The 26,670-nt window shown below is 34.4% G+C and overlaps 1 protein-coding gene across 6 annotated transcripts in view; it reads right to left on the bottom strand.

Annotated features, from left to right (window-relative positions):
• The window catches only part of LOC145693431 (flap endonuclease GEN-like), an 81,837-nt gene extending 55,433 nt beyond the window's left edge, over positions 1 to 26,404 (bottom strand). For 2 of the 6 annotated variants that reach the window (XM_081769419.1, XM_081769424.1), the window contains exons 1-3: positions 25,776 to 25,917; positions 16,980 to 17,152; positions 4,722 to 4,947 (exon numbers count right to left, since the gene is read on the bottom strand). In XM_081769419.1, coding sequence (XP_081625545.1) covers positions 4,722 to 4,947; positions 16,980 to 17,134 — 381 coding nt within the window. In that variant the 5' untranslated portion in view covers positions 17,135 to 17,152; positions 25,776 to 25,917. Of the gene's footprint in view, positions 1 to 4,721; positions 4,948 to 16,979; positions 17,153 to 23,801; positions 23,888 to 25,775; positions 25,918 to 26,250 lie in introns of those variants that run through there. The other 4 variants (XM_081769421.1, XM_081769420.1, XM_081769423.1 and 1 more) reach the window with 4 other exon arrangements.
• Between the last annotated feature and the right edge of the window lie 266 nt (positions 26,405 to 26,670).

The following is a 26,670-nucleotide window of genomic DNA, read 5'->3' as shown; positions in this document are numbered from 1 at the left end:
TGTTGAAATTGAGTCAGTTTAGAATCTCTAGGTATTTACTAGGACTATCTGTGTTAATCTGGTACATAGTCATTCTGCTAATCTTGATTGTAGTTCCAACAGATAGACAGAATTTTGATGCATTACAGTTGCTCAGTATCGCCATGAAAATGCCTTTGGAGTTGCGATAATGGATTTCTACAAAATTAAAAACAAGATGTATGAGGACTGGAATTAGAGACTCAAGTCGAACACCTACAAGCTGGAGGCAGGATGAGTAGAGAATGAGAAATGAATCATAAAGAACAACAACAATGTCTATATTGGATGATCTTTGTGATAAAACTTGGTTACCAAGAGACAACAAAGCTCCTTAACATTTCCAGGGATGAGTAGCATCTTTACCGCTGTTTGGTATACAAGATTTCGTACACATGTGTTTACATATATTGCCAGTGGATTCAACAACCGATCATAGTGAAATAATTCGTTGTGCAAGGGCATTCCTACACTTGAATGTATATACTTCTAGGAAATGAGTTATATAGGAGATTGAATGTTAACTGGTACTTTCAGTTTCTAATGCTGATTTCGAAAAATACAGTTTTAAGATATAATCACATGTGTGCATTTACTCAGAAGATTGGTCTCGATTACAGCATCAAGAGTGAGCATACCTTGGACAAAAGTGTATCCGTCATAGTTAAATCGATAAAGAAAACTTAGAAGGGAAAATGTTCATTTAATGATGGAGACAGTTTCAGAAAATCCACTGTACAATAGTTGCTTCAAAAGCAAAAATATCATAAAGTAGGCATGAGTAAATAAGAACGTAACTGGAGTAAGTAGTTGGACAGAATTGGTAAATAAATTACGCGATTGGAAAAAAGGATGACATTCTTGTGATGCTAAGGGAATGTCATGCTGCAGTAAGAGAGGAAGTAAGCGCTTGGAGAAGAGGGAGATATTAAGCTTTTGATGCAAATTGGAAAGCATCTTAAGAAAATGGGTGTTTTGTGCATTGTCATTGTCTTTTGCTTCAACAATAAATGGTAAATTGCAATTCCAGTGATTAAAGATGAGATGTTTGTGAACATCGATATTGTCTAGAACTGGAGTCACTTCTTTTTGTATTAGTACATCAGATCAAGGGGCTCGAAGTAGTTACAAGTGAATAAATCGTAAACGAATGCGTAATAGAGATTTGTGGTAAATAAGAACTCGTAATTTCGTTACAAAAATATACCATACGTAAAACGGAATAAAATCGGTGAATAAAAATTCAATGTAAGAACATATTTTCCTTGGCAATTACAATTACCTTCCCTTTACTTCACCTTAATTTCCACTCATCAATCATCATGACATGAGCTCATGCATGACTATATTAAATAATAATTGCTTTTTAAAAAAATCACACTAAGTATCCTCATTGAATAAAAGTATCATTAAAACAAAAAGAAAAAGAAAGAAAGAAAGAACACGAAATAGAGAACATTAAAAGAAAAAAATAACTTTAGTGTTTATAGTTTGCTTATGCAAATAACACATAAGCATTGTTTCAATGTTTTCTGGTGTTAAATTTATTCTTTTATCTGTAACACAAAACAAGAACTGTGATTTTCGCTTTTATTGTGCTTCACACACGAATCGCAATATTCTAGTCCAATAGTCTAAACATTATCAAATTTATACATAACTACTTTTTGACGTGCATCAAAAACGTAATAACTACGATCTTTAAATTCTTGTGCTCTATCGAAACATGTGATTTTCGGCATTGTACCGGTTGCTTTGCCGTTCAGAAGTACACGAGGCAATTCGGTGACCACATTCGTTGCAGTCAAGAAAACAGACAAACTGAGGGAGGGCTGGCGCCAGGCATCCGGCAGTTCCATGGGTGATATCAATAAAACGGAGAAGTTATTCATTATTCCCAATTTTGAAGTAGTTACTCGCATTGGTATCAATAAAATGAGAACTGAGCACTGCTCGTCTCGGCTGACCTCGAAGAAGCCGCGCCCCTTTGGAGAAACCACGCCTCTATTCTCGAGCCGAGTAACTACTCCGCGATTCATATCAATAAAAATCAGAGACTCCTCTGTGCTGCAAGTAACTTCTCCAAATTTGTGGAGCAAGCTCAGTGGGTGACTCCGTGCGAAATATGACTGAGTATATTATTGTTTCGCAGCGTAGAAAAACTTATAAACTGCATAGAAATGTTGCGAATGGTGATTACAAAAAATATTATAGGTTCATGAAAGAAAATGCGTTACGTGAGTGATCCGAGATTGCAGGTCGGAGTGTCAGAAGATTCTGGTGTGACTCAAAGTACTGTGTCTATGACTACTACAAGTGTAATGGATGCGATTATTGCGAAATCTGAAAACTGGATTGTTTACGGCAAATGTGCGTAATATGCAAGCAGCAAAGACAGAGTGGCAAGAACGATATACTGTACATTTCCGAATGCTATAAGAGCACTGACTATATACACACATGGCGATAAAGAAACCTAGTATTTTGGAGACGAATACGTTAATAGAGCTCCGTCGTGGTTAAGCGGTTAGCGTACCTGCCTTTGGCGTGGGAGACCTGCGCTCGATTCCCGGCGGGAGCTCATGTGTTCGGATGCCACGTTAATCAGTAGGTCCTCTCATATAGCCTAGCTACTGAAAGGGACGTTAAACTCAAAATCAACTCAACGTTGATAGGAAAGGGAGTATACATGTGAATGCATTTTGTTTATGTCAAGGTGACAGGGGACACGTATGATGTGGAAAACGCAATCAAATGGACGTGCTTTATGACGTGACTGACTGGACTTTTTAAAGAGAAAACAAAGGGACCAAGTGTCTGATTTTGTAGCCAAACAATCTGCAAAAGACCTTGGACAACACGTGATATGCGCTTGTCGTGTTAATCTTGATATTGCTGGATTCGAATCAACATCCATCAGCTCCAATAGGTTCGTTCTCATGGTTTCAATATTACTTTCTTGTTTCCCTTTTTCCGATTAGTTTTTTTTTTTTTTTTTTTTTTTTTCTCGCTCGAATATTAAAGATTTTCTTTTAGATTTGTATCTCAGTCATTAGTGCATTTGATATTTCGTTGCTTTTCACTGTAATTGCTTTCAAAGCTTCAGCTTTTTTTCGTTTACTTTCTTATAGCTGTGACTTCGAAAGTACCCCTGGAAACTCTTTTATAATATTCACAAATGCACTTTGACTGAAACTGTCGTTGCTACTTGTCCCTTCCATGGTGTTTAGGATACTACGCCATAGGTTAATCACAACAAAATGACCGCCCGACAGATGAGAGAAATGAGTAAACACTCTTTTTATTGATATGACTCACTAGCTACGCGCAGAGGAAACGCGAGTGAACGTTCACAAATCTGGAGCAGTCTAGACCTGAATAGTGGGTCGTTTTATTGATACGAAATTGAGGGAGGAGATTACTCCAGGTGTATTTACTTCGATTCTCGAGTAGGACTTCTCAGGAGTAGTTACTTATTTTTATTGGTATCACCCCATATTCCATGCTGATCGACAAATGACCAACTAGTAGCGTTTATTGACGGTTAAATATGCAGAAGGGAGAAATAATGGTAATGAATATCGTAAAAACGTCGAAATATTGTCACTTTTGCGTAAATTTCGTGGAATATCGAGACTTGTTGCAAATTTTGCTAATTCGACAGAATTTGGCGTTTAAATCGCGATCGTTATATGGCCTAACAAATAGTGAACAAAATATATACTTTACGTACTCAACATTTTCATACAAAACTGATACATTTCGCGTTTTCGCGTGTCACCAAAAAATCGTGTCTCTAGTAATAGTGTATGTTAAGATGTTCATGATTCAATACCACAATAATGAAAATATATGAAGAAGTATCATTGTCTTATAGCTGTCTTTATTACTTATGCCTTTGTAGTTACTCTTCTAGCATTAGATTTGATATTAGATGTCCAGTATAAGTGTCCGTAAAGCTAGTTAGTTTAGATTCTCGAATTATGTTAATCGGTCTGTTTACATTAGTCTGGTTCATAACCAAACTGCTATTCTCGATTTCAATTCGAAGAACTACTTGAAATTGTCGTTTAGAGACAATGAATACAACAAATATCAAGTTAGTAGGAAAACCAACGTGCGCCAATGCTATATATTGTATGAATGTGTTGGTAATATTTTTTTATTTATTTACTTATTTATTTACTATTATTTGTTATTTCTCGCGGATCTAAATTTTATACAGAAAGCATAATAACATAGTTAACCTTTTTAAATTAAGTTTCGTTTGTTAAGTGTATGATGTAACGTAAAACAATTATTTGTAATGACTCTGAAACGTTCATTTAGAAAGGCCTGAATTTGTTACTTAATTTGTCCGTGATTTCCCAACTATTAAGCTAGGAATTCGAGCAATTCATGTTCTGCATGTCTGATAATTTATTTCCGAGGCGTGGAAATTTTATAGAACTTATTTGGACAGTTGTAATTTTGAAATGTTTCATAATGCTGTAAGTTAGGAGTAGAATTTCCTAACTCTTCATTGCTTATTTAAGATGACTAGCTGTTTCAATTTGAAAATAATATTTATCCTTATAATTACATGGGCGCATGGGGGGATATTCAATGGTAAGTAGCCAATTTTTTTGTTTATATTTATCCTTATTTACTTTTTTGTATACTTGTGACCATTACCACATTATTCCAATGCTCTTAACCCTTACCTGCTTGAGTAATACCAGAAATCGTGACCTAGAACCATCAGAAGCTTGTTTCGCCTGGTTTCCTGTCGTTTGTGACGCCACTAATTGGTAAGCTTTCTTTCTACGTTTCATGAGGTCGTTTCTTCTTTCCATAGTGTCCAATTTTAAGCTAGGTGCTTTGCCATCTATGACAAAGACAAGTTTGACTCCCAAAAGAAGCAGACACGATGTACGAAAAAACAAATTCCTACAACAAAAATATTACTTGTTTAACAAATTAACTTCACTAAACAAAAAACAAATTGACTAATATTCCAATGTTTCTGTCTAGCAAACAAAACTAAGCTAGAACTATACACCAAACAATAATAATTTAATGATGTTAATGTAAAAATGATGACATTTAAAATAATGAATTGCAACAAAATCAATTGCTGGTAACGATCACATTTTTGGATAGAAAATAATATATGCTTGTAATGAATTTTCAGATTGAAAGTTTTATTTTATTTTTTCGTTTCCTCTACCAACAGACATTTCCTTTCTGATCCCAAACTGTAAATTAATGATACAATCGTATAAAACTAGTCTTAAACTATAGCACATACCAAAAATCTCAGACAAATATTTCATAGTTGCGGAGATGCAAAGCTTCAAACAATGCAAAAACTAACTGCTTACGTCACTGCAACAGAAACAAGCTGTGTTGGCGTGATGTCAATATCGGTTCCCTCTTTCTGAGCCGTACTTACAGCTTTCGGGAATATTTTCACTGCAGTTTCTTACTGTGAACTGCAAATAATTTTAGTGGAATGGTGAAAGGAAAAGGAAAAAATAAATAAATAAATAAAACTAACTGTTAATGAGATCTATTCTTTTAGTTCAAAATACACCAAAAATGATCTGTAATGTTGTATCATTACAAACATTTTAGATTTTTTTTTTTTTTTTTTTTTTTTTTTTTAACTTGAGACTAAAGTACTTGGAATAATACGCATCAGAAGAAAAAAAATGTTCGGAGTGAAATTTTAATATTTTGGACGGAGAAATTCACCCTTGATAAAATAATCGTTCGCTCCCCGTGGGAAGCATTTTGAAAATTTAACAGTAGAGTTAATTCGTCTGGTAGATTTTCATGCATAGAGCTAGAACGGGTAAAAACACGTGGCAGGGAAAAAACACATAACACACGGTAGAATCAGGCTTTAAATTACCTTTCAATATGCCGCACTTACGTACTTTGAACGAATAACGGAAGATCCAGACAGATTTTTCATGCTATTTGATCTAGTAATTTTACAGGGGTGGACCTAAAAATGAAAGAAATAAAAGATCTATTCATATACCTTTAAGACGTCGCTTTAGATGTGGTCTCTCAATTGCAAAGACAATATCAACTGAATGCGCTAACATAGGAACAGGTAAAAAGGAAATTAATTTCTTTAAGTCGTTAGGGATTAGAAATAGAAATTAGATTTCTGGGCTTTCGGTGTCTATGGCCAGGTTAGCTAGTCACGTATGAGGAATGACGTCTCTCGGCAATCACACTATCCAAGGAAAGGGAAGGAATAAAGAGAGTGGCCTGGGACCTATAAGTTAGGTACCATCCCGGCATTTGTCTAGTGTGAACAGGGAAAACTCAGTAAAACCTTACTGATGATGAATGGCTTGAAAAATATTTTACACTTTTTCACCCGAGTGTCCCCACTGGAAGTTGACTTCTCTAAATCATCTGAAATTACCAGATAAAAGGCTGAACTCTAAATTTTTCAGGTCCGGGAAGGGAAAAGTAAACTAATTGTTTGAGGAAATTGAGGGCAATTTGTCAACTGATGCTTCAGGCTACGGAAAAGCAGAAAAAAAAATACATTTTGTCTCTCGGATTCGAGCTAACTTCTTACAGAAGATAGCACTCTTAACATTCCAAAGGTTGTAAGCTCTTCAGACTCATCTCCGCTCTCTCGAACCAGCCCAGGATCTGATAAGGAAGTGGGATTACATCGAACTCTCGCAAGCGATCTATTACTTTTATGGTCAGCCACCACGAACCTCATCACCATCTTTGAATGAATTTAACAATCCTAATATTTATAATTCTAGTACTCTTCTGCAAAATGGAACAAAGAATTTCTAAAATTCAAACTTCTCAAGCCATTTCAAATTATTATCAACCTCAATATTTGCAAACTTTGCCCTCTTCGACGTTACAAAACGTTCCTCCTAAATCTCAAATATTACAACCTTCACCACGAATTTCCACCCAAAATCCATACTCTCGAGAAGTTAATAATCCTAACAATATATTCAAAATAGCGAATCAGATGGATGAATTTCTATAATGGTCGCACAAAACAAAATGCAGAGTTCACAAAATAGACGCAACATGACCGGATGTAACACCAACCAAAGAAGAAATAGACACAATTCTGGCAATAATAATAACAACAAACGAAAAAAATAGTACGAATAGTAATAATACTTTTTAACAGAATGACAAGATTTCTGTATGCGCTAATTTTTGCAAGCAAGGGCCCAGAGCTTCCACATACGGTCAAACTCAGGGAAACGTGGAAGCTCGCCTTAAGGGCCGAAGAAACTCTCGTGGGCCATCCATGAAGAGCAGAGTAAACAAGGACACAATAGGCGACCTTCAAAAACCATTTATTACCGTAAAGAATTCTCTTTAAGTTTTCTTAGTCAAACGACGCAGTGCGATCGGACAGAAAATACTAGTTTGAGCACCACAGACATCAGATTATTAATTAACATCAGAGTCAATGCAAATACCCTGAATATGACAACTGACACTGGATAATTCTATTTATCTTTGTGACCGAAACAAAAACTTGTTAGTTAACTTCAAATTGCAAGTTAATTCCATTGAAAACAAACATTAGAGGTATTTCAAATGAGATTATTAAACTGAAGCAGATTGCCTACATTAAATTCCGGATTGGTGACTGTCTTTTCTCATTATTTTTGAATCTAGCAACAGGAAAATTACAACCCTATTGTTGGCCATCTCTTGAAAAGACTACACGCAAAAATCGACATGAAAAAACAACACTATCATTCTACCGAATTCCAAGAAAACCCACATTTCCGAAAGAAGAGAAGAATGCAATATAACAAAAGGTCATTCATTCAATGCGTCAACAGGCTAAGGCAGATATGTGTACAATACTGAAGACCGTCATTCAGTTTGTAATGAAAAAGAATCAAAAACTCGATGCAGTATTTTACATCGTCTCTACTCTACGAACCCTGCAAAACCATTTTCGTTTACAGGCACTAACTGTCCCAAGGAACCTTACGTTGATTTAAAATCCAATGAATATTCCCGTTATCCTGGAGAAGAACACGTCAATGGTGCTTGTGGAAACAAATTTGGAAGAAGTTGCTCTTCAAATAAACGGAGATAAAGCTAAGGAAGAAAATTAAAACTCCTTTAGAACGGGAAAAGAAATTCAAGGAAGACAGAAACGAACAGCAAAATCTTTCAAGAGTAATCGCTCCGACAGCAATCCAAATTTAACTGACTCTCAAAAGAATGCAGTATATAATTTATTTTGCAAATACAAAGAGGTCTTCGCTTATTTACTAGAAGAAATGGAATGAATATTTTAAACGATACACATAAAATTCGAACAGATAAAACAGGCATTCGATGACAGATCATCATCAATTCCACCGGCCGTCCAACCACAAATAGATAGGCAGATTCAGCAGCTTTTAGACTAAAACTGCTGAAGAGTACTATGGTTAATTTTTATCTCTTCTGCTAATAGTAAAGAAACGCTATTCGTCAGATTTCTGCATTGTTTTAAATCTTCAAAAGTATAATTTTTATACGAAATACTTTCGTATACTTTTTCAATCAATTGAAGATGTACACATGCTGAAAGGAAAAGCCTTAGGATCCACAATTGTCATCTCTAGAAACTACTTCAAAATTTTATTACATCCAAAGAGTACCAATACAATGACTTTTGAGCTCAATCATACAATAGAATCATATCGCTTCTTACGATGTGTAATGGACACTACATCTGCATAGGTCTTATTTATACAGCGAGAATGGTTTCAGAGGATAACTTCCATTCAGGCAACCTAGTAATTGGCTCTTTCAATTGGCACCAGTCACTTTCAGAATTGGAATCCATTTCAGCGTTTCAGAAAAAATTATTTACGCACCAGAACTAAGAAAACACATTTACTCTATAATGAACTGGATCATTTAGGATTTCGTGTGTCTGGCGAACTCCTTTGCATTTCACTAAAAACTGCAAATAAAATTCAAACCATGAGATTACTTGGAAGCAGAAGTATAACAATCTCAGATACGTTATAAACAGTAGCTCAAAACGGATTACACTCTGTTAAGTAACAACAATAAGGTGTATATATAACAACAACAAACATTTTATTGTTTATTTTAGCCCACAGTCCAGATAATATATCAACACGGACTAATTTCATAAATGTATACATATCATTTTATGAATGTTACCTTTTATTATTTTCTCTTCTTACAACTTCGTTACAGATAAAAATTCTTTTTCTTATATTGTCCTCTCATCTATCTATTCAGCAACATATAATTGCATTTTATCTTATTCTTCTATCAAACAGTTTGTATGCATTTAAGCCGATATCGTTGTATCAATGACTACCAACGGACTTCTTTAATTGGCTACAATTCAAGAAAGAATCTTGGACCGATACATATTTATACATACATGCATACATTACTTTTTGAATAGTCCTCGTATATATACTTTACAGTACATATATGTTAATTTCATTTCATTTCATTCTTACATTTATTTAATAATCATTTCCACTCTAATTATATGAAATTATCGATGAAGAGGACTAAATTTTTTTTTTAAATATGATCAATTTATCAATTATTTAGGTCCTAACAAACATTCTTCAAATCAATATTATGGGAGTTCATTGATAAATCCACTCAGTATATGTTGACATACTATATAACTTATTTCTTCCATTTGGGCATAAGTACAATACTGATAAACAATATTTGTATCAATACATAGATGTAAATAGCATAGAATTCAGAAGTACGAATTACAAAGAAATTATAACAATATTCAAAGTGAAATAAAACAAAACTTGAACAATATCATTATCAGGAACAATACAAATAAAGAAATTATTATATTAAGAATCGGCAAAGTTTATGTAGGTTAGAATACCGTATAACATGTTTTATTTATTCAAGCATATCTATCGTAACTTTTAGTAAACGGTATTCGTATTCATATCACAACATGCTGAAATCTAGTATCCATCATTTTTATTATTTGCATAGGATTCAAACCAAGTACGAATGACAAATGAAATTATAATTGTATTCAAAGTGAAAATAAACAAAAGCAAATTGAATACGTTTTGTCGGACGCCATAACATTAGCTTAAGTTATATTGCCAAAGAGTTCGATTAAGTTGCATTGTATGCCACAATCTTGTATACAATTCTGTATATTATTTGCTTCAACAATATTCCGATTTCTATTTTGATAATTTCTGTCACCTATGAATCTATTGTGAAATCCATTTCGGGTAAAATTAGATCTGTCATTCGCTTGGTTCCGAAAAGCATTACAGTTGTTGTTCCATTTCCTTCTAAAATTATATTCGGTTCTACTACCAGTAAAATTAGGTTCAACTCTATTTTCATTACCATTGAATCTACTTTTATTTCTCACATTACGAACACTTCTTCTCTCACATTAATGTTCCGAACTGATACATAATTAACTTGATTACGATTATGATTTGCTTGATTTCGATTATTATTAGCCTGTAACGTAAATTTACTCTCAAAATTCTGAACTATCATAATAAGATGACTAAAATTAACACATTGCGCAGAAATCAGCATTTGTTGTAACTTGAAAGGTAACAAGATTCGTATCGAGGCTATTACTCTTGATTCCGGTTGATATGGATAAATTAATTTTAATTCGTTGTACACAGATATGACAAAATCAGTGAGATTTCGGTCCACTTTCGGATTAAAATGCCGATTCCGAACTAGGCGTCCCTATTGGCCAACATGAAGTCATTCTCAAAGTTAGTAAGCAAGGCATTCTTAAAATCCAAATAATTACGTAAATTATTCTTGATTGCCTTGAACCACACAGAACATGGGGATAATAGAACATGAGGTAATATTTTCAAAAATTTAGATTGGTCAATTCCCATTAAATAACATTCATCTTCAAATTTTTCCAAGAAAGTACTGGCCAGAATGTCGTCTGTTTTCCACTAAATGTCGTCGAGGACCTAATCTCACCAAATCTAAAATGATTAATCTTACGAATGTGCTTACAACGATTGGAGTTTACATGAATATTTCTATTACAGTGATGCGACTGATTTCTTCTTCCATCTATCAAAATGCTAGCTTTGCTGTCATCCTTCATTGAATATCCTTTGGAAGAACCCCCCACGTCTACTTCTACTTCAGGTTGATATGTTATTTGTTCAGTATTGACAACTGGAGCCGGATCACGGTTTAAAATATTAAACTTTTCTTTAACAGTGTTTATCTCTTCTTGCAATTCCTTAATTTGACTACTGTGTTCATTCACTATGGTTTAGACAACTTCTACAGAATTTTGAACATCCGTAAATCGGTGCAGAATTTGCTCCATTTTAATATCGGTTTGTTCCAACTTATGATTTAGTTGTTGATCTATTTGCTTAAACTTGGCATCCATATTTAGTTGTATTTGTTCAATTTGATGAGACATTTGCTCTAACTGAGTATCCATTTTATGCTGTTGCTGTGATATTTACTGGGTAAGTTGTTCAAATTTGCTGTCCATTTGGTGAGTCGGTTGTTGACGCTGTTTTATATCAGTTACGTTCGCTGATGAATTCATACCTGGTAACTCTATATTACCACCTTCTGCATTTGTATTTTCAATTCCAGGAATACTCATTTTTGTTTCTATAGATTCGTTTTCCACTTAGTACAATAAATTCTGTTGAAAGTTATATCGAAACAGCTTTAGTTAACTTCAAACTAATCTCAAATTTCCTGTTTTCGGCACCATTTAAAATATAACAACAACAAACATTTTATGGTTTATTTTAGCCCACAGTCCAGATAATATATCAACACGGACTAATTTCATAAATGTATACGTATCATTTTATGAATCTTACCTTTTATTTTCTCTTCTTACAACTTCGTTCCAGATAAAAATTCTTTTTCTTACATTGTCTTCTCATCTATTTATTCAACAACAAATAATTTCCTTTTTTCTTCTTCTTCTACCAAGCAGTTTGTGTACATTTAAGCACCGTTATCCCAAAAATCAAAATATAAAAGTAGAAGTAATCTAATCAATGATACACGATGATACACGATTTCCTTGTATATAGAAATACCAAAATGAATGTTCAAGAAACTGTAGACAGCACTAATGTTAGAAGAGAAGATAACAATGCAACAGCATCGGATCCAACATATCAAGTGCAGTTGATATCATATTACGACTTGAACAGCAATTAAATTCTAAAATCTAACAAACAGATGTTAAAATGAAACAAATGACACTACAGCTAAATACTAAAATGGAACATAATATGGAACAGATGACACAACAGTTAAATATCAACATGGAACAAATCTTTCACAGCTTTGAGGTTGTAAGAAGATGAGTTAAAGCGGCACAAAAAAGTCAGTGTTTACTAAAATCCGATTAAGAAACTCCAGGAAGAAGCACAAACCTTGAGGGAGAAATTCGAAACAGTAGATGGCAACCTAATCTTCTTGTAAACGTACCTAACGCCGAATTTAATACAGTTGAAACCCGACTTTGTGAAGAGTCTAGGCATTCACAGGAGTATTATCCTGAAATAGAAGACATGGGTTCCACTTCCAAAACTAAGAATGAAGAGCGAAGATCGCCATGGAATACTGATGCTCATGTACAGCGGGATACTATGCTTACGTAAAACCTAGCAAATTAAGAAAGTCTAAAACCCATTTTATGTTTAGTGAAATAAGAACAATGACTAAATTTAGTGGACACTCTGATGATTTTCCGGCAAGTACATTTCTCGAAAAATTGGAAACAGGATGTGATTTGATAGGGGTAAATACGTCTAATATTTTTAAAATCTTACCCCATATTTTGTCGCCGCCTTGTACCTTATGGTTTTAAGCTATTCAAAGTAATTTGCGAAGTTACGCTAATTTTAAAAGGGCATTAACTGCAAATTTTGAGAACGATTTTATACTACCCAATCGAGATGCACAGATAAGGAATTGGTGTTTTGATTCCAAGGTAGATGAAAGTCTTACAGACTTTGTGACCACAGCCTATAACCATTTGAAACTATTAAATCCATACCAACCGGAATTTCGTATCATCGCTTCAGTACGTATGCTTTTATTTTTCTGATTACAGCAAATTCTTATATCTTCGTAAAGTATTAATTTTAATCATCTTCTTATGATAGTTTAAAATTTTGAAAATCAAATTATGATAACACAATAATGCCAGAAACCAGTCTAACCACCTACCTGTACGAAACATTGATGTCAAAACAGATTCTAGTCGTAATGCGAAAGGCAACAGGTTTCCTTATAATAACAATAATAATACAACCGATTCTAGATTTAATAGAAATGGTAATGCCCTAAATTTTAGATTCCATAACATTTTTAGAGGTGGCACAAATATCCAAGAAAATATACAGAGAAATAACGCATTGCACATTAGGCAAGACTGTGCTGTTGAATGTATAATTGAAACCTTGAGTAACAATTCTTTAAACTAGACGCGACTGGCGTGGAACGGGTTAAAACTACGTCAGCACCTCATTCTAATGGCTTTTAAAATAATAATATAAGGTATAGTGATAATATTCTAAATTATTTAATTAACTTTTCTGAAAATAAAAAACATTTTGCACGGCTAAAACACATATTAAAGTTAACGGTGTTTCAATTCATGCTTTGATTGATACTTGCACGTCACTTGTTGAAATGTCTTGTTCCTGTTGGCAAAAACTTACTAAAGATCAGAGTTGACAAAAACCATGGTATTTACTGAAAAAAAAAAAAAAAAAAAAAAACGTTTCTTTTGTTTAAACCCTTTTTTTATTTTAGTTTAAACCAGGTCTTTTTTGCTTTAAATAATTTGCTCCATGTATTTATATCGCATATGGACAGAAATAAGTTTGTTCCGCCTTGGTATTATTACGCAACAACCGGGTCATACTGGAAGGGGTCACACAAGCTTAAAGCAGAATATAAACCGCTTCTCGGATTACATCCTATAGAAATTGTCACCCATTTGAACTCGAAATCGGAACTAATTTTCCATAAATGCGATACGTCTGCCGACTCACTCACGAAGGACTCCTGATAAAAATACGTTGTACTAATCTTTATACACTTGTTAATATAATTGTCAAGAGTCATTTCAGAAAGACAAAGAGATAAACAGTTGCACAAGTGAAACCATTATACAGAATTGCATATGACAATTTCAAAATACTGCAGACTACAGAAGAACTAATTTAGTCGAAGTTAGTTCACTACGACTTATATTAGTCCAAGTTAAAGAAATACGACGACTTAATTTGCATATCGGTAAGAAAAGTGAAAAAGATACGAATTATTTTAATTCAGTTCAGTTCTGACCCATTTATACATAAATAGATACCAAAGACACTTCTGATTTTTTTTTAAAAAAAAAGCCTCTCGTGGGGTTTGTATGACCCCTCCCCCCAAAAAAGTATGCCATTTCAATGTATTTTATCAATAGTAAACATTATTAAAATTAAACAATAATTAGAATTTTACTTTGATTGCAACTGCATAACAATAATAACAAACTATAAAAAAATCACAAAAGAAACATTAATAAACTTATAAAAAACACGAGCTGCTTTTGTAGTATAATCTCTTTTGAGTAATGAAAGGGGGAATTTAGGTCTGCATATAATAGAAATAATATACAGGAGTGAAACGTGATAACCCACAAATGTGTGTTCATGAAGATTTTACGAACAATTCCACTTTTACGAACATTTCTCGTTTTTTTGGTTTAAACCAGTTTCTTTCTTTCTTTTTTTTTTCTGGAAAATAGCTGGTCTAAACCAGCCAATCCTGCTAAAGATATATCGAATACCACATTACAAGAAGGTCGGTAATTTAATCTTAGTTGATTACACTGCTTAGCACAAAAAGAGAGTAATAAATAAAAGTTGAGTTGTTATCACCTTACAAGATCATTATATTTCTATGCCCATACTAGTCGTAAAGGATTTAAATGAAAATCTGTTAATAGGTTTGGATTTCCTTACACAATTACGTGTCATTTTAGATTTTGAGAGTAAGATCTTTTCCATTAATACTCTTAATGATAAAATTATTTTAGATTTGTTACCGGCGTCCGATAATTTTACATGTCAATGTAAGCTTCTTACGAATAATGTTAGCTCTGAAATAGATAATTGCCAGTCAATAAATAATAGTGAATTGGTAATAAAGAAAAATAAAACTTTCGATGATAATGTAGATGACATCGTGGATTCTATAAGTACCGAACACGAAAAGTTCATTTCAGATTTTAGAGGAATTCTTAATAAACACAAACAAGTTTTGTCAAAAGTTCCGGGATGTTGAAAAATTTTATTTTTTTTCCATATTCCGTTCAAGTTGATACTGAACAACCTATTATAACTAAGTTTTACATTATGTCTTATAAATTTAGAGAGGAAGTAAGGAAACAAATTAATGAACTGTTAGAAAATGAAATTATTCGTCCTTCTCAAAGCATACACTTGAACCCTATACATGTGGTTCTGAAAAAGGATGGCAAACGTCCGAGAATTGTTCTCGATTTAAGAAAATTGAATACGATTTTATACGAAAATTAAATTCTCGATTTAAGAAAAAATTGCAGCAAGTGAGATACCCACATGTTGACGAAATCCTTAGTACCTTACAAGGGAACAGAGTATTTGGAAATCTTTATTTGGTCTCGGCTTATAATCAAAGTTTATTGAATGAAAGCTCTAAACCTTATACTGCCTTTTCATTTGAAGATCAGTTATATAAATATAATTGTATGGTATTTGGTTTGATAAATAGAAGTGCTGCTTTGGCAGCATGTCTGAATCAAGTATTGGGACACGACCTTCGAGCTAATGTAGCTTCCTCTGCGAATGACATTCTAATAATGGGTAAGACGCCGGAGGATTATTTGAAGAGTCTTGATATTGTTCTAAAACGTTTACAAGATGCCGGTCTTGCAGCTAACTTAGAGAAATCCAAATTCTTCAAGGACTCTATTCAATTCTTGGGTTATAACATTACCTCACAAGGCATGTGATTTAGTGAAAGCAAAATCCAGGCTGTGAAAGATTTACCATCTCCTATTAACTTGAAAGAGACACGTTAAATTTTGGGGTTATTTAATTGGTTCAGGAGATCGTTGAGTTGATTTTGAGTTTAACGTCCCGTTCAGCAGCGAGGCTATATGAGACGTGGACCTACTGATTAACGTGGAGTCCAAACCACATGAGCTCCCGCCGGGAATGGAACCCGGGTCTCCCACGCCAATGGTTCAGGAGATCGATAACTCGTTTCGCCGAAATAGCCGAAAAGAAAAAAATAAATAAAACTAAAGAAGAACGTTGTTTCTAATTAGGAACAAAGGAATTCCTTGGTTTTAGCGAAGTACAGGAGCGAAGTTTCCAGAAATTAAAGACATCAGTTATAAATAATATTTATTTGAATCATGCAGATTTTAGAAGACCATTTTTTGCACAGTGCGACGGGTCATAGTAGATGAGGCCCGAGGAAACAAAACTCAGGTGGCCTTCCATACAAACAATGAATCTTAGTACTTTTACTTTTAGTATATATTTATATGCTTTGAAGATATTTCTTTTAGTTAGTGTCTGATGAAGATAACGTTAAGTTGTCGAAACCGTTACACTATATTTATAGTATTAATAAATAATTGTATATACTCTGGTCAGAAGTGTTAATTATTCTTTATTGAGTTCCAGAGTCGTGATGGATAGAGTTATATGTGGTAAATTCCATAATCATAAATTATGTTCTTTACGTCTCTTATTCACAGTTTTACAGAAATCAATAAATCACTAAATATTACACAAAATTATTTGAAACATTAGACTACAGCGTGTCATTAAGACAACAAAAGGAATGAAACAACACATCTTATCTGTATAAAGATTTAATACTCATTCACTAACCTTAAATATGGGCGAGCTGTTGGATTGGAAAATGCCATTTGGCTTTCACATACCCAACAGCTAAGGTCGACAGCTACAGTTTTTCCTTGTAGATCCCATAATGATTTCCTTTCTCCTGCTGGTGCCAGGATACTCCACAACTCCTTGACGCCCATGACTTTCCATTAGTGCTACTGAAAGGTTATAATAAATATTTAGAGAGGAGAAATCAAAAAAATACATCATGACAAAAGAAATACGCAGCCTGTAAAATAAACAAAATAAAATAAAAATCAACACTGCATCCTCAGAAGGTCCGTCATCTTGTCATGCTGGCATATATCTGGAGATCCACATCTTTGGATATAGTCAATTTCTGAGATCCTACCTTCTCTTCATTTTCTTCTTTCTTTGCATATACTTCGTTAAAATTGTGACGCGTCTTTTTTATTAGTATGTAAATAAAGAGGTGCCATTATTTACCTAATCAAATATCACTAACACCACATTTATCTGTATTGTTGAATTAACAGCTTGAAACTGAGAAACTAATTAGAATTAGTCAAAGTACGAAGACAACCTAAGGTGATCGACGTATGTAATACGTATTAAATTTCCTCACTAATGTAACTTGACCTGTTTGAATTTAGATTTTAACTGAATCAGATTAGAAAATTACTTGACAATTATTAGCGAACTATTTCATTTACATTACGAAAATCAATGATATGACAATGTAAATAAAATTTAATCCACACATAATCATAGATAGGAACACACTTCATGTGACAGAGAAAGCTCAACAGGCTGTACAAAGGTATTCAACGTTTTATTGACTGTTTGAGAAGTAACGAAATGATATTGCAGACACATGCGCATATCATCAGTGGCACTTGGTGCGAGAATGAGCGTAAGTATGCAGAAATGTGTTCACTCATTGCGTGCGAAAACATAAGAGGAAGTCTGTGGGAGCTAGTTACGTGGCACTCTTAACATGTATATACAATGATGCATCGGAAATATCTATATGGCTTGGAAGCAAAACAGTAATCACAGGAAAAATGTGCAGAGACAAGAAGATGGTTGCAGGCAATCCTGCAGGCATCTAGCATTTAACGTAGTACATCTACCTGAAACACCATTTACCTCCACAGAAAAGACACACAGCAAGTATCCTACAAAGTGTGCTGGACGACTGGATGGAAGAAAAAGCTACGTTTCAGACTGTACAAGTTTCAACATTCCCGCTCCCAAATGACGATGAAGGAAGAGAACTACACGACCTATGTTATTTATCAGAGAAAGGCGTGGAAGAGTGTACTGGCCTTGGCACTGGATCTACTGGTGATTTCACCCTCGAGTATAAACGGAACGCCGTCACCTATTGGAAAAGTGGTCTATCTGTGAGAGCTGTCCAATCCACATACAGAAAAGTCATATCAAGAGAACAACTAGTACGATGGGACAAACAGGTTGCTGCTGGAGGAAAATAGAAGGACAAGGTACTGAAAGTGTCACAGTTCGTTCTACGTACGTTTAAAGATGCTCTCCACTCACACTTTCCCATATACGATGTGGATCTTAGGAGATGGGCTATGCAATCTAGTACCAGACTGGCATACAATCATTTTCGGTATCACATACCTGGATGTGGCAGTTTAAAAGAAGACATAACATTGTGTTGCGTAAAGTGACAAAATTTATTATACTGCATACGCATATGGGATTAGGACTCCGTGGGAACCAATAATATGTAAAATTCGAACAAAAGCTAGTTTCAATTTGAAGTACATGGTGGTCGTACCTTGGCATGAAAAAAGTTGAGACTGTTGTACAATCCCTTAGTGCTAAAGTAAATAGTTATACATCCAACCTACAATATCCACGGATATGGAAGCCTGTTGCCACTGTTATTTGTTGTGTTGAAGGAGTCAAAAGGTGATTTCGGTTAAAGAGTACAGGACACTTTGTTTCGCCATCGTAACATTTACCTAGTTGCCTCGAAGTTCGGCAAACTTACAAAGGAATATGTTCAATATGGTTGGCTCAAGTGTATTTTCCAACAACGCAACGGAACACTGTCCTGCTATTAGATGCGTAAAGTGGTCATTATGCAAACACATTATGCGAAGATGACCAGAACGAAAAGGATACTGCCCAGCTCACAATACCAAAGGGACTAACCGTGAAACTTTAATCACTAGAAGCACATTTTTCTACTTGTGGAAAACCTTTGTGCGACGCATTCCAAACACTGTGATTTTACAACGGTTCGACATTAATTTGCATTTACGGATAATGTCGTAAAATTACCATCAATCACGTATAATCAATTCTCCTCGCCACAATATCGAGATGTCCTAAAATACGCTTGCTATGAGATCGGTTACACAACAGTCAGCCAGGAAAGTTTCAGACGCCTGTGGAGTATTCGACTAGTGTGCCAACGTGCGATACTTGTGGACAGGTTGTTGTGATTAAGTTGGTGTAAGAAATCACTGTGCTTGGAAGATTTTTTTCTTTTTTTTTCGCAGAACATCATTACTGTCAAACTTTTGTTGCGTAAGTGCATTACAAACAAATATTACTCAATGCACACTTCCCATGCTTAGCTCTATATACAGTTGCTAAGGCGTTTGCAACACGTGACTGCGCATGCAATCAGTGAAAACCTTAAGAATTGATTTTCGGAATCCTTAAAGAAATATTTTGGTATCTGGACTTTAGACGTCATAGTTTGTTAAACGAAATTACCTTTTACATTTCAACGTCACCCTAACATGAGTCCACTTCATCCTCAACCTCTAGTTTATGGTATATTACAATTCAGAATGCATGCTTGAACTACCACAGATCATACCTGGCGGTGTAAGGTACCTTGATAGATGTGTCCACACACATATATACAGAGTATTATATATATATATATATATATATATATATATATATATATACAGCGAAGCTATGCCACGCCAAGCGGTCCTCCACCTAACCGAAAGAATTTTAAATTAATTTTCATTCTAGGATATAGGAATGAAAGTAGTAGAATACGTATCAAGAGTGGAGAATGAATAATGACAGGTAAATCTATCACAGACTAGATTAATTAAAACGCTTTGATCCTAAGTGTATGAAGTACTACAAATCATGTCTTTGTGCTTTACCCATACACTTCTCTATACGAATCGCATTCGTTTTCTTCCTTTTAAGCTATACCTGTTATATTTCTCCGGGAAAGGCTCGTGGCACTAACAGCCGTTTTTCCACAGAAAATAAAATTAGTTCTTCTTTTATTCCATGCATAGACTCTACTGTTTCTGACGACAGTTTCGTTAGAACGTTGCATGTTCTTTAGGTCTCTTGAAAAACTTCCATTAGTAATTTTCACATTTCGTGGTAATAAGTTTGGAGGGATCTGTGCTCCAACCAAATGTTTTTCCATGAAAAATAAGAAACACGCATTCCTTTGTCGTTCGCTTCGGATTATTTGTTTATACGCGCTTGGCGTAACTTTTCAAATCTTGCGCGTTGGCTTTTACCGCCAAGACCCAGTTTTTCGCATTAAAAGAAAAAAAAAAAATCGCTTATTTCATGTACGCCAAGACTTCTGAACTACCTTCATTACTAATTTTGATATTTGGCGGTAATAAGTGTGGATTATTTCCAGGGTTGGCAAAAACCATGGTTTTTATTAAAAATGCGATACGTCTGCCGACTAACTCACGAAGGAATCCTGATTTAAAAAAAACAAAAAACGTTGTACTGATCTTTACATGCTTCTTAATATAACTGTCAAGAGTCATTTCAGAAGGACAAAAAGATAAACAGTTGCACAAGTGAAACTATTACACAGAATTACATATGAACAATTTCAAAGTACTACGGGTACTGAAGAACTAATTTAGTTCAAGTTAGTTAACAACGACTTTTATTGGTCCAAATTAAAGAAATACACCGACTTAATCTGCATATCAATAAGAAAAGTGAATAAAGATACGAATTATTTGAGTCCACTTTGACTCAAACTCATTTATATAGATACTTATTTCACTAAATGCCTCTCGTGGGGTCTGTATGACCCCCCTCCCCCCCACACACAAAGTACGGCATTTTCGATGTATTTTATCAATAGTAAACATTGAAACGAAACAATATTTAGAATTTTTCTTCGGTTGCAATTACATAACAATAATAACAACTACAAAAAATCACAAAATAAACATTTATAAACTTGTAAAAAAAAGTTGCTTTTGTAGTATAATCTTTTTGAATAATGAATGGGGAATTTAGGTCTAAATATAATATGAATAATATACGGAAGTGAAACGTGATAACCCACAAATGTGTGTTCATCAAGATTTTACAAACACTTACACTTTTACGAACTTTTTTTGTTTTTTGGTTTAAACCAGTTGGTTTTTTTGAAAAAACCAGCTGGTTTAAACCACCTTGGTTTAAACCAGCCAACCCTGATTATTTCTTTACTCGTACTTGGTGTCGATTTTCAAAATTTTCGGTGGGAGCTTTTAAATCTAAGAATTACATTTTCGCATAAAATAGAAGCACATCACTTGAACTATCACGCAATAAAGTATATACTTTCTATTTTGTATTTTTGACTTATTATATACGTGAGAGGAAAGAACCAGATATATTTCAAGCACTTTTACATTAGTCTTCTTAAATAACGTAACAGTTTTTTCCGTAAATTTTTCAAATCTATGTTTAACTAAATTGAGAATGTACCGACCAGACTGGGTAAAATAGTATATCAGATGTGTACAACGCATATCGTAAGAAAATTACCTAGTATGTTACCAGCATTAAGAATTAAATTTAAATATTTGAACTAATGGCTAATTTTCCGTAGTTGGCGGCACCGAGTTAGACCCACATAAAGTTATTTTCAATGTAATATTAATCATTCTTTGTTATTTTAATAAAACTTGCCTATAATTACTTCTCTTAATTTCTGACGTTCATTCTTAACTGTTAATCACAATCATTTCCTATATACGTTTTCTGTGCTCTTCACTAGATATGTATTCATCTGTATTGTACTATTGCGAGAAATTCGCAGGCCTACCTTCAAAAGACTTGGGTGTTGCGAACTACGAACTATTTATAAATACCGAAAACAATGAATCTTTTCCTTCTCATCTTCCCAACCAGCACTATAACTACATCCTACTTCAGTATTATCTGAGCACCCTCGTGGCTAAGCGGTTAGCGTACGCGCCTTTGGCGTGGGAGACCCGGGTTCGATTCCCGGCGGGAGCTCATGTGGTTCGGATTCCACGTTAATCAGTAGGTCCACGTCTCATATAGCCTCGCTGATGAACGGGACGCTAAACAAAAATCAACTCAACACCAGTATTATCTAAATAAACTTTTAGAACGGGGGGGGGGAGGGGTAGAGGATGGAATTCCCTGTCAAATAATGTCTCTGGGACATCAAAAATTACACGCCTGTAATACAGATGAGCTCTCTGCCTTAGAATGTAATCCTTACAAGAGGAGATGCTCAGTGGGTGCAGACTGACCTTAGAAGGGTTGAACATAACTTCACCGTGTACACATACAGCATGAAAACTGTATAATACATGAAACACGAAATAACTTATAAAACAAATGAACTTGTACTAGGTGGCCACAAAAAGCACAAATTCTACTCAACCGACTCAGGGCAAGAGCGCAGCGGCGGATTCCCGAGCGGCAATGACAGAGTACATGCGTAGGGACCAAGCCCGTCAGAGACGGTGCGTACATGCATGCATGGGGATAGTTGAAAAATACCTTATATGGTAGAAACCTTATATCCTGTGTGTGGCACAGACTTGTGACAATTCTATGATCACTTTGAACACCGTTTCCACGTAGCGTTTCACTTCATCATGTCTTTCTTACAGAGTATTATGAGGTAAGGAGCACACTTTCCATTTTCTAGTACAGTAACATATTTATTCCGTAGATTTTACACATTCATAGCTACAATGGGACAGCAATCAAAATTTTTCGTTATTCCACCACATCTGCTACAGATACAACACCCCGCTTATTAGTTTTCGCTCTACATTTCTGTATTTCACCCTATAACATCACCATACAAGTCCTACGTTAGTTAATAAGTCAGTAATTTTAAATGGATACTGCCATACTTCATTGTCTCTTTACCTAAAATCGAATATATATATATATATTTGGGGTTAAGTTTAGACTTACCCCTCCGCTTTTTATAAAAATCAGGAAAATTTATAGGAGAAATGAGGTAAGAAATGGTAATTTGAAGTTTTTATTTGATGTTTAGGAATTTAAGTTCGGCATGAGAATTATGTTTAATACGAGAAAAAATATGTGGAAGTTAGTACTATTTGCCGCATGCGGAAGCATTCGCGGAAGGTTTCAGCAGCATGGTAGTTGTAAAATATAGCGAACAGATGTAATGGATGCACAAAAATAATGAAGAAAAACTTTTAAATTTTTGTAAAGCCAACGGAGTACTAAAGTTAAGTGAAATGTAATAATTTTTAATACTTTAAGCACTGTTTTTTGTATGTTGCAAAGTCCAAGGGCACCTCAGACAGGAGGGGCAACTCTAAACTTAAGCCTATTTTTGTTGATATTTCGTCTGATTCTGTCATATCTTCTTAATTCTTGTACTTCGGGACCGCGACCTGCAGCAGTTAACACTAACATATCACATTTTCGTGCTGAATTACTTTTGGCAAACCACTCGAAATAATTATTGAAAAATTATAATTCTCCCAGTAATATTCTTCTTATTGTCTCCTAAAAGACTTGGAGATAAAAATATCTTACTTGGGCGAGATAAAAATATCTTACTTGGCATAAATAAAATCCAAGAGGTCAGGAGAAGTAATCGTTGAAAAATTGCAATTTTTAACGATATGTATATATATACAGCGCCTAGATGTACAACAAAAATCACAATGAAAAAACAAAAATCAATCTGTGCTAAGTGGCCACTAAAAAGCACGAATGCTGTCTAACCGAGTCAGGAAGGGCGAAGCTGAAGGTCCCGTGCGAGAACCCGGGGCATACTCGAAGGGAGCAGGTGCGTCGGCGGCGGTGAGTATACGAGTAAGCGAATGTAGTGAAAAGAAGTGGGTTTTATTAATGTCACGGTTTTATACTAGTAACACTATTTGTAAACGCAAAATAAAGCTTCTAGACATTGCTCAGAAATACAACGCCGGTGGAAAATAGTATCTACTAGAGGCTTTTATAATCACTCATTTATTTTGTCTGTCAGAAAACACTTACATTTGTAAACCAACTGTATTATTTTGTATTTAATTCTGTCGCCGGAAGATATTTGTTATTTATGAGTATATCGTTTCATGACAAACGTGGTGTGTCAAAACTACTACAGCACTTTTTTTTCCTGGGGATTATTCAGGCCCCAATTGAGTTTAACTATTATTATGATTATTTGACTGCAGCAATTTGTTATTAATCCAGTGTCACTTCTCGGATCTGCGTAAAGATACCAATTGCAGAAGACATTGTGAATCTGACCCACAACTTTTTCCAAAAGAAATAATTCATAAGGTACTAGGAGTGCATTACCTGATAAAAGTAGATATTACATGATCACGTGCATCAGTCTCTAAACTAAGATAGCCGATAAGCTTATGACAAAATAGTGGTTGATTACTTTCGGCGCACCTCATTTTGGAAGATTTACAGGTAAAATTCGATACTTTGCATTAAAACAACATTTATAAAGAACAAATTTCTGCAACCGATAGAATTAAATACAAAGTAATACACCTGTATATTAGGTTTACAAGTGTAGTGTTACTAGTGTAGAATCATTACAATTGCTTAGGGACGGATAAAATAAGTTAGTGTATATGAAAGTGTACAGAAGCTGTATTTTATAATTACAAATAGGGCACTACTACCTTAACACCATGACAACTGCTACTGAAACCCGTATCATTGTCAAATCCCACGTGTTTTTACTACCCTCGCTTATGCGTATATCTAGATTCGCTGACGCGTCTGCTTCCTTCGGACGCACTCCCTCGCTCGGTCCCCTTAGCTTAGCTCTGCCCTGATTCGATTAGATAGCATTCGTGCTTTTTAGTGGCCACTTAGAACATGTTGTTGTCTTCTTGAACTTTAGTTTTTATGCATACATCCGGACGCTGTATTTATACTCAAATCGTAAAAAGAATTGTAGTTTTTCTACAATCGCTTATGATGGCCCCGTTGAATTTTAACTATACCATGTGAGATATTTTCATGTCACTCAGCGCAAATCGTTTAGGTAAGAATAAGGAATTTATTAAATTTTTCTGATTTTTCAACAATTATTTGGAGTGGTGCGCCAAAAATAAACCTGCACGGGGAAACTTTTAGTTCGGGGCTTGCTTTGAGTTTTGACAAAACGGCCTTTATAGTTTATGCCCCCCTAAATTCAATCTTCACTGAGAAAAGCAATATCGTATCTGAAATACTGTTCTTGAGGATACTATCGTAATTTGTCAGAAAAGAGGCTTAAAGTTTATATGTACTTAAACCGAAAGAAATTGCCAGAGTATGGATTAAGCGAAATACTGCTTAACATAAGTGTATTGAAGATTCAGTAATCCTGGGTATGAATACAGAAATTAAAGGAGAGAACGTATTTACTTTATGATGATAGTTTTAATATGTACAAAGGAAAATTTATGTAAAAGCCTAGTTTATATTTAAAGAAAAATGTAAATAACACAGTGCGTAATGAACAGAACAGCTAATTAAATCCAGTCCTCTTTATGTTAGCACATGGAAAATAAATCTACTTACAAGTATATTACTCTTCTATTACAATTTTTTTACTTTTAAATAAGACCGCCCTACGTCTACATTGTGGGCTCTCTCCATTCCATTCCATTCGGCATCTGTAAAATGCCGTGTAGTTTGGCCCAAACATAGATTCAAATGGCCTGTTCCCTGTAATTGTCCAAAATAATATTGTATTAAGAGTACTGTATCATATTTGAATGCTGGAGGAAAAACTGGGAGGTTTAAACGTTTTTTTTTTTTTTTTTTTTTTGTGAAATGTGCAAGTTAGTTCTTCAATTTCTCATGATCATGCTGTTACAAATGAATTATAGTGGCAATAGTTATTTCCCAGACTTTCCAAGTATTTGAAGTGATTTAGATATATCTATGTAACACCTTATACGTTATTTCATTTTATTTATTTATTTATATTTATAGATTTAAGTTATTATCCTGTATAAACTGTAAGAGTCTTTTTATAAGTAGAGGAAAGTACCTAAATATGGAATACCGTTCCATTTTTTGGCAACTGTAGCTCACCTTACACGATTCTACATATGAAAAAATGTGTGTGCATTCTGTACACATATGGTAATAACTTCCGCCATTTAAAGTCAGTCAATAACAAAAAAGAGACCCCGAAAACAAATGAAAATCAAAACAGTACAAAATCGTTACTCGAGAAAAAGTGCTCTAAATATGGAATACCATAAACAATTCTCATGAAATATACCAGAATGTGTTTACATGCTTCTAATATAGGTATGCTAAGTGAAACAAAGGAAGTTGCCAATACAAATATTTTAATTACATGATGTAAAGATACAAATATTCCAAAGATTATTTGAAAAATGTAATAAAAAATGTAGTAAATGAGCTGTAAAGTTACAAAAAGAAACATAGAAGCAAAGAAGCA

The sequence above is a fragment of the Thermobia domestica genome, chromosome 8, assembly GCF_964235325.1.
Source record: "Thermobia domestica chromosome 8, izTheDome1.hap1.1, whole genome shotgun sequence".
Classification (NCBI taxonomy): domain Eukaryota; kingdom Metazoa; phylum Arthropoda; class Insecta; order Zygentoma; family Lepismatidae; genus Thermobia; species Thermobia domestica.
The sequence above is the reverse complement of the archived record's forward strand: the minus strand, read 5'-3'. Positions and strand labels throughout refer to the sequence as shown.